The 9,852-nt window shown below is 46.1% G+C and overlaps 1 protein-coding gene across 1 annotated transcript; it reads left to right on the top strand.

Moving 5' to 3' along the window:
- The first annotated feature begins 7,039 nt into the window (after window positions 1-7,039).
- On the top strand, window positions 7,040-7,692 carry LOC123115794 (small polypeptide DEVIL 5-like). The gene has a single exon (XM_044536885.1). It carries the CDS (start codon window positions 7,113-7,115, stop codon window positions 7,341-7,343), a length of 231 nt encoding a protein of 76 aa, XP_044392820.1. The 5' UTR covers window positions 7,040-7,112; the 3' UTR covers window positions 7,344-7,692.
- The last annotated feature ends 2,160 nt before the right edge of the window (window positions 7,693-9,852 follow it).

Here is a 9,852-nt window from a genome sequence, read left to right as displayed (position 1 = left end):
GTTTGATTCCCCCCGGGCTAACCGTTTGATTTTCTTGTCTGTTTGCAGCCGAAAGTGCATGTTTGGTTGCAATTTTCATATTTTGTCTAAATTGTGGATTTTAGCAGCAAAAAATGCGGCACACACATTTTTTCACACAATATACCCCAAAAAGCACACACATGTATTTTGATCTAAAACGCAACATCACAACATACTCAAAAGTGCATGGGTATCCATGTTGTTTTAGTAGATACCCATATTTTGCTATCAAATATCCCAAAATGGGTATTCTCGTCCAGCATCCAAACCGGTCCAATGAGAACATTCAGTAAGAGCCACGCCTACCTCGACCTCCCGTCGTCGCCGGCCCCGCCATGTTTTGCATGTCGGAACCTGCACTAACCCTCCCGCGAGCCCCCCGCACCTCCGCCGCTACCCCCACCTCCCCTCCCGACGCCTGTCGCGCCGGGCCACACCACACCACATTGACGCCCTACCACCGCGAGCTCCGTCCCCACTATCATGGTTTGAATTCTAACAGTTAGAGAGGGGGAGGAATGCGGCCTAATCATGCGAGACGCGGGAGGGTGACACAAGGAAGTATACAGGTTTAGGCCCCTCGCGGTGGAGGTAAAAACCCTAGTCCCGTTCTTTAGAGAGAGTGTTCTTGCGTATAGGTGTCTGAGTACAAATGTTCCAAACCCGTAACTAGATGCCGAGGGAATGAGCTCGCTACCCTCCTCGCATGCTACATTACATGTGAGTTCAGATAGTAATAACACATGCCGACTACTGACAGTAACAAACGCCTTGAAGTACATAAGTAACTCTAAGATCTTATGGCTACGGTAACACCCTAATCAATGCTCCTGGTCGTTGGGCTACTTCTGCTCGAGTGATGATCATCTGAGTGGAATCATAGTCCTATCATCCGAGTGAATCTCCACTTGGGTGACTGGCCCGAGTGAGTAAACCTTCATCATGTTGGTTGGTATTCCGATACTTATAATATGTGGGCCTAGGCCTCCATGGGCTTCAATTAGGTTTAAACCACTATGGGCCTGCCCGGTAGGAGATGATCTCGTCAGCCGCCTGGTGATTCTGGAGGGTTGGCCGCGCCTCGCTCCCTGTCGTGTGGTTCCATGACTTCTCTGCTGCCCCCACTCCTCCTCGTTGCGCTTGTCCGCTCCACCGAGCTCGAGACTCATCCTCATCCGCTCGAGCTCCACCGTCATCGCGACTCCCACCATGACCAACACCAATACAAGCTCCACCCCGCCGCCTTTAGCTCCATCGCGACCGTCACCGCTCCGACCTCCCTCACCATGTCGCATCACTGTTCCACCTACTATGCCATGGTCTCGGAGCGAGCGCATGAGTTGCGCCACACGCATTTTCTTGTGAGGAGCTGAGCTCGTAGGACCCGAGCTTGGAGGAGGAGTTGGAGAAGGGGGGGTATCAATCTCGACGTCGTCACCACTGCCGCGACAAAGCAGCTTGAGGCCGAGCGTGTCGATCTGGCCGGTATGGCTGCGTGTTTCACGGGCCCGTGGCTCATCACCAAGAACCATGAAATTTCAAGTCCGTGGAAAAGCACATGCACAATGGAGCATAAACACCGCAAGATCATCTGCTCCGACGCCGAGCGCGAGGAGTTGTTTGAGTATCTCAAAGGCAAAGTTGCCGCTGCAACGCAATGGATTTGACCCGTCGCCAACAACCACGAGGCTGGTGGTTCCGACGCGGGGATGATTGATATCTCCTCCGAAAAGGGGTAGAGTTTGTTTTAGCTAGTTTTAAGCTTGTTTTATCTATGTTTAAGCTCGACGTAGCTAGTTTTAAGCTCAGTGTAGTGATATGAGTGTTTAATTATGCTCATTATAGTGATTGCTTTCGGTTGTTTGTTTGATTATGCAATAAACTATGTTTTGTGTCATTTGTGTCCGATTTTTGGGTATGATGTAAAGAAAAGTTGGCAATCAGGATCTTCTCTCTCCTCTAAGCATAATTGGTTTTGGAAGCCAAATTATGGTATATTGCATGGGACACGAAGTTTCTGCTACCAGGTGCACAAGCATTCAAATGAACAGTAAAATAGAAAAAAATAGGAAAAAATGGCTCATGCGTGTACAATAAAAACGAGGAAAGACATAGGAAAAAGGCAATGAAGAGAATAGAACCAAATTTAGCTATAACTTATGAATTCATCTCATATATTCCATATTATGCCTATGTCAAAGTTAAAAAATTGGAAAAGACCCCTTTCTAGCCTCAATCTAGGGAAAACCTTTCATATCCGCCCACAAAAAGCTTATGATTTTGATCTACCGCTACCCGAAGTGCCAACATAGCTAGGTTAACGCACTCAAAACCTTCTAATTTTGTCAATGCTGAGAGAATGGAATTACATTCTCCCTGGTCTGAAGGTGCATCCTCCCTCTCTATCAAGAGTAATGAACTAAGTGTTGATACAGTAAAAAAACTAAATTAACCAAACTCGCCTCATGTTGAAGAAATCAAGAAAGCTGCGTAAGTAAAAATATAACCTGCTGAAAAGGGAGCTAATACAACCAATCTTGCTTGAACAATGGAAAGAGACACAAGATTATCTTTCAAGCTAATTAAAACAAAACAGATCTGAATTTCCTTTTGTGATACATTGATGAGTGTTTCACTAGTGTGCAAACTTTTGTGATGCAGTGACATTCGTGGAAGTCTAGAGAAAAAAATCGATGCTCTAAATATCCACGAATGTAGTTTAAAGCATTGATTATATTTAAATTGTGACAAACTTATGCGTGGTGATAGTGTATACACTAGAATCGATGCTCTAAAAATCGATGCTCTAAAAATCGATGCTCTAAATCGATGCTCTAAATATACACTAGAATGAGACTCTTGGTTGGAGATGCTCTTAGTTTGTATTTAAATTGTGACAAACTTATGCGTGGTGATAGTGTATTTTGTTACAATTAATGGGCTTGTGAATTTTTAGAAATTTCTAATAAATCTCAGAGGCCCGTGTGTGGCAAGAGGTGGTGGTGCGATCTTTAGCACCACCAGTGGCACCACCCCAGAAGTGAAGTTGGTGTGAGACAAACTGTTTTTGGAACAAACTGAGACAAACTTATATAGTGTACACGTAGTGATTGATATGAGGAGAGAGATAGAACAGCACTCGTGCCTGCTCACATCGCAGGGCCTGGGCATGGGCATTTGTCATGCGCGTGAATGATTTGTCAAAATTTGACAGTGGCCTTGTAGAAGAGTAACTTTTTTCTGTTTGGTAGTTTACAAGTTGGAAAACATCGGTTTAGATCAAGATCGTGACACGAGTCCATTCGGTTCTCCTATCTTTTTTCGAAAAGGGGATACCCCGGCCTCTGCATCAGTACGATGCATACGGCCCTCTTATTAACAAAATAAAGTAGTGCCAACATGGTTCCAAAGGTCCTCAAAAGTGAAAAAAAGCAGAACAAGCTCACACAGAGCTCGAAGAAGCTAGATACATCAACTAGCCATATCAAGCTGCCACAACCGGCTGGGTAAACTAGGTAGGAATACTAAATGCCTATCCTATTACATGACCGCCATCCAAACCGGTTGAAGATATCCCGAGCTACCATCTCCCAACGGATAGACCCAGTAACCAAATGCTCCCTGGCCTCCGTCTGGGTGAGTAGCGACCACGAACGGATCAAAGCCGTAGTCCGGAATAAAACCTGCAAAAAATGTATACATGATATTCTGTTAAAGACCAGATCGTTTCTGCAGTTCCAGATAGTCCACAGCAAAGCACAAACCCCAACCCGAATATGTCTCGCTAAGTTAGGCTCAATCCCATTAAGCCATGTCCCAAATAAAGCATTAACAGAATTCGGTGGTTTGATGTTGAAATCAATGTGGACCGTCTGCCAGAGTACCTTGGCCAGCGGGCATTCAAAAAAGAGGTGTTTAATAGTCTCATCCCGATCGCAGAAACTACACCTAGTAGGTCCTGTCCAATTGCGCTTCATCAAGTTATCCTTAGTTAAATCTTGTTTATGAACAAACCACATAAACACTTTTATTTTCAAAGGAACTTTGACATCCCAAACATGTTTGGACGTAGGAATGGAGTTCGAATTAATAACATCAATATACATTGATTTAACCGTGAATACTCGGTTCTCCTATCTGGATGACCTATTGGCCACCGCCAATGATACATCAAATCAAGATAGGTTTTTGCCTGCTTTCATTGTTTGCATCACCATCGAAATTTACTCCATCCCAAATGCCAACGTGCACTGGCCAGTGGGAGAGGAAGTGTTCGAAACTTCTCGCCTTGTGACCCTCTATAGGGAGAGGGTGAATTAGGTTTTTAGTAAGCGCTTCGCGTGACTGCGCACATTATTCACCATACATCGTCTACCTCCAATGCCAGGTGTTGTTGTGCACCATCCTCACTATCGTCTAATTCAACAGCTCTTCACTCACAACAACCATGGCTACTTCATCTACAAGCGACCAATACATGCACCATGATCTGATCCAATCTCTCATGATGGTTGTTGTCCATGTCCGATGCTATTGTTGATGCTATGTAATGCATCTAATATGTTTGACACATACATGCTAATTGTTGCTTTAATCATACTTTATATCATAGAATAAACCATGAAAATTCATACCATTCCATCATTGTTGTTAGACAAATTCATGCTTATCATAATCAAGTAGGAATACTCAATATTGGTATGTAATGATGCTTTTAAATAATATTAGGGCATCTACAGGCAGGCGCCTCAAATCGGCTTCAAACGCCCGGGCATGCTGCCCGGTCAAAAAAACTCAACCCTCCCGAGTGCCTCAAACCGTCCTCAAACGCTCTGGCTATTTGGCGTCCCTCGTACCCAGCCCAAATGTAGGGTGGATATGGGGTGGCCCGGGCGTGTTCGCCACGTCAGCCCGGCCCATCGCCGACCCCAGTCCATCCCCATAAAAATCTTAATCCGAAACCCTAGCTCACTGCGAGCCTCTCTCGCTCCGTCTCTTCTTCTCCCCTCCTTCGATCCAATCTGACAACTTCGGCAAGCATGTCGAGCATCGGCAACGGCTTCGACTCTGATCTCGATGTCGACGAGGATCTGGCCCTTTGCATTGCATTAGAGCGGCCGAAGGTGGACCAGTGGGGGGGGGGGAGCAGTTCCGATCTGCCTTGTCTTCGGTCCTCTGTCGACGCAGCGCGAAAACCAGAGCTAGCCCCTCCCAGCCCGTGCGCAGCTCCGTGAGGGTTGGGCAATCCGTACCGTCCCTCTGTGATCCACCTCCCCCATCGGCCGCTGCTCCGCAAGGGTAGTGGTGGGTGCTAGTGTCCACTCCGCCGGCCCATGGATGCGCAAGTCGGAATCAGAGGCGCGCGCCGCCCGCCGTGAGAGGCAGCGGGCAAGGGAGTGTGACACGGCAGAGCAATCCATCCGCCGCCGCCACGGGTTGCCAGCGGTGCCCGATGAGGAGGAGCGGCTCATCACTTGGGTCTACTGTCGTTCGCTGACGACAGTGAAGACGGACGTCCGCCGGCTTCGAAGGAAGAATGCCAAGGTGCTTCGGCTAGTCATTGAGTAGTCGGAGCGCGAGACGGCGGAGGCAGCGGCTCAGGTGGCCAAGCTCAAGCGACGGTAGGACCAGGCCGTTCGGCGGATGAAGGGGCTCATCGTCATCTCTTATTCCTCCTAGGACGATGAAGACCACCACGTCTGTGACTCCAAAGAGTCCGACGATCCACCACCTGCCGCAGACGCCTACAACTGCGGCGGCAACCGAAAGGGCAAAGGGCCGGCGAGGAAGTGGTGAAGGCTCCTCCTCTGTTTACTATTATCTTTTTTAGTTGTTTTAGTTTAGACCATGTTCAGTGAAGAACTGTGGTGATCTTTTGGACAATGTAAAGTAGATTTCGGTTTCCCTTTGCTGTCGATTACTATGTCTTTTGATCTACGTAGATTAGATCAAGTTGCATGCGGATTATAGATACAGGATGCCGGATATGAGATGCGTGGCTATGTGGATGAGAATTTAAGGTCTAACCGGTCACCGTCCGATGGACTCTGCAAACGTGTAGTGGCCGGATTTGGTAATCGTGGTTATAAATGCTATTAGTGTCTTGTTTTGAACGATGGATGAGGTTGGTTAAGTGCTGGATACCTATCAAACCTGAGTTTGTGCACGCCTTTTCTCAACTCGCGCGCGTTGTCAGTGTCCATTGTAGCTGGCTACTGCGCGGTCGCTAGGAGCCATGTGGGCTTTGTGTGCCCATGAGGGCTCGAGCCTTTACTCGCTGCTGCTCCAACAGATAGCAGTGTGTTCCTCGTTAGTTGATTAACTACGTCGCGTCGTGATCCATCACACGGACGGTGACTTGTCGTGCTCTGTGGCGTGTGTTGGAGAGAGAGCGAGTTTGACTCGATCTGGGGGCTCGGTGGCCGGTCGTGCTCGGCGATTCAAGATGATACAGTCGCATGCTACGTGGATCCGTTAACTCCCACGAACGTTTCTGACGCGCCTACAAAGTTTACTGCTACATGTTCCCAACAAACAGAGCCGTGGCTAGTACTACTCTCTCTATCTCAAAATAGTCTCAACATTATACTAGCTCTAGTATAAATTTGTATTTAACTGAAGACACTTATTTTGAGATGGAAAAAGTACTAGCGTGCGTCGCTCCAGTTTTTATCATCATGGATGGACCCTGCCCAGCTCAGTTTATGCTAGTACAGTTTGTAGGTTCAGCACGCTCCGGTTCAAATCAAAGGTCCTAAGAAAATTGCACCGCAACTACTTGAGCGTGGGCGCCGAAAGAGATGGCCATTGCCGCCAGGGGACACAGTCCCATAAATTATTTGGAAAGAGATGCGCTACCAAACAGACACAAAAAATAGTCTTAGTTAATCTACTTACTTAATCAACCTCTATCTCCTCTCCTCTCCAATCAAATCCAACCCCCTCATCCACCTTGGATTGGCATTCCGGCACTATAAGTAGAACCCAAGTTACCCGGCTCTCACACCAACAACCATCCTCAACGACCAAAAGCGAAAACAGAGAGAAGAGAACACATTGCATATTGGGAGATCGGAAGAAACAGAGAAGAGATGGAGATGTGCATGGACGACCAGTGGAAGCTCTCCAAGAAGGGCAGCCGGAGGTCGGCGGCGGTGGCGCCGGCGGTGGCCACCGGCAGTCCAGTGGGCGTCAAGGGCCGGACGTCGAGGGGCTCCGGCCGGTCCGTGCCGGGGCGGCTGGCGAGCCTGGCCAAGCAGCAGAGGGCCAGGTTCTACATCATGCGCCGGTGTGTCACCATGCTCGTGTGCTGGCGGGACTAGCGTCGGTTTGAACCCTTCTCTGCTTCGAGAGACGGAGACAGAGGTTAACTAAGAGATGTGCCTTCATTCCCATGGCCATCCTTTGTTTGGTAGACTAAGAAAGATTGTAGATAACACAGTGTGTCACGGCCAAACAGCTTCATTAGTTTGCTGCTTCAGTCCCTTCTATAGCACTGCACTACAGGAATGTATGTACCGCGGCAACCAATGTCTAAGGCTAGTCCTCTTCGTTGCATTTTTTTCGGTTTTTTGAGATCTATGATGTTTGTTGACTAGTGTGTTCAAATTCGTCAAAGAGCGAAAATGAAAATGTCGACGAGATCCGGGTTCAGAAAAACTGAACATGTTACTCTGGTATAGAAAACGCTTTGCATCCGACAACTGAAAATTGTTCGTTGTTCAATTAGGATTTTGGGAGCACCTTTTAAGTTTCAGTTTCTAAAACTTACATTTTTGTCGGTCACAGGTTCTGAAACTTACGATTTTATCGGTCGCTTGTACCAAGTTTTAGAAGTTGAAATATTTTTGCTGACGAAGGATCTGAAACTCATTATTTTGTCGGCCGATCATACCAAAAACTCGCAAGAACGTAATCAAAATGGGTCACATTTGAAAGTCCTCGTCACCAGAAATACGAATATGTAAACGAATTCAATTTAGTCTTTTGCTTCAAAAGATATGAAAGATTGAAACATCCAAAGCCAAAAGAAAGAGAGGGATGCGTACCCCATACCTGCGTGCTATAAATCCTCTTCCCGGGGAACGTGGGGAATTTGCATCTGACATGCTAGTCCCGAGACTGCGTACCATTGTAAGCGAAGGGAGATTGTCTATCGCTATCCTCATTAGTGTTATTTTTTCGTTCGAAACAGAGCCACTAAAACATGCCTTGAATCATTACTCATTTAAAGGATACTGAAGTATCCGCCTTCTTGGGGCATCCGCGTCCTTGTGCATCCTCCACATCGTCCGATCTGCGTGCGCCCCGCGCCACTGCTGCTTGACGCCTTTATTCCTTTTCGATCGGTTTTACCTTGGCTCACCTCCCCGATAGCTTTGGTTCGAAGATCCATGACCCGTGGACCGCGGGCTTTCGGGGCCACATTTCTGTAGTGCATTTTCGTTGCCCCTGCGCGCGCATCTTTCTTGTGATTGGTCATCATGGGCTTAGTCATGCCTCTCGGTTGTTGGTCTGCGTTGGGTCGGGTTATCTGGGCCTCTCTTGTGTGTTGTTGCTAGGGTGGTGGACGGCCTGTAGTTTCCTGTGGGTGATGAGGAGATGAGAGAAGTGCATATTTCAACCTCAACCATTGCCCTAGTCTAATTTGCAACCCTCAACTTAAATAACCATTTACATTACGACCTTAAACTCTTAAAACTAGACAGGATTCAACCCTCCCCTCCCCATTGACCGGTTTTGACCCGTTAACCATCCCATCAGCAAGCCACGTCAACAAAAAATTCAAAATTTTGACAAAAAATATGTTAAATAAAAAATCTAGGGAAAATGAAAATGTAAAATAAAAATTTAATGTTCTCTGAAAAATAAAAAAACACAAAATAAAATAATCAATCACGAAAATAAAAAAATTCAAATTTTTTGTCGAAATTTGTAAAATCAAGAAAACAATACTAAGCATCTGGAAAAGTTTGTGAATTTTCTTTGATTTGCAGATTTTTAAGATTGTACTTTGTGTTTTAGAATTTTGAACATTTTTTCCAGACTTTTCAGAAAACATCCCTGCACTTTTTTTCTTTTCGATTTTACAGATTTTTCAGGATTTTCGGACAACAACACCATTTTTTTATTTCAGAGTGTGCACATTTTTCTATTATAAACCTGTTTTATTATATACATATTTTAGGATTTTTTTATTTTTCCTTGATTTTTTACCTTTTTGACTTTTTCTGAACATTTTGATTTTTTTGCTGACATGGTTTGCTGACTAGACATGCTGGTTGGATGATCAACAGGTCTAAACCGGTCAATGGAGGGGAGGGTTGAATCTAGCTGGTTTTAAGAATTCGGGGTTGCAATGTAGACTGTATTGGAGTTTGGTGTTGTATTAGACTAGGGAAAAAGTTAAGGTTTGAAATATGCACTTCTACTCAAGGAGATCCCTGTCATATGAGGTTGGTTCTCGGTCTCTGCGGCCCGTCGTCCTGTTACTCGGTTTATCCGGATTAGTGTTGCCCAGGTCGATATAAGTCAAGTTTGGGATGTTGTGAGCTATTATGACGGACGAACGTGCCATGGTGCTCGGTTTGACCCGTTTAGGCCTTTGTACAATGCAAGGTGCTTAAGAGAAGTATTTGAAGAAATAAATCAGGTTTTTTTAATGCACCGGTGCTTATAGGGCAGACGCTTAAGCGTGTGTCTCATGTAGAAATAGGCAGGCTTACTGTAAAACTGTAGCGCGAAAATCCCACCGAAAAAATCATGCGTCTTGGGGAATCGAACTCCCGCCACAACTATTCTACAATAGACCTGCTACCAGAATGCCGTCAA

This window comes from Triticum aestivum, chromosome 5B, assembly GCF_018294505.1.
Source record: "Triticum aestivum cultivar Chinese Spring chromosome 5B, IWGSC CS RefSeq v2.1, whole genome shotgun sequence".
In the NCBI taxonomy this organism is placed as follows: Eukaryota; Viridiplantae; Streptophyta; class Magnoliopsida; order Poales; family Poaceae; genus Triticum; species Triticum aestivum.
Note: the sequence above shows the minus strand (reverse complement) of the source record. Positions and strands in the feature narration are given on the sequence as shown.

Coding starts and splice junctions, on each gene's coding strand:
- LOC123115794 (XM_044536885.1), top strand. CDS start 7,113: ATGGAGATGTGCATGGACGACCAGTGGAAGCTCTCCAAGAAGGGCAGC.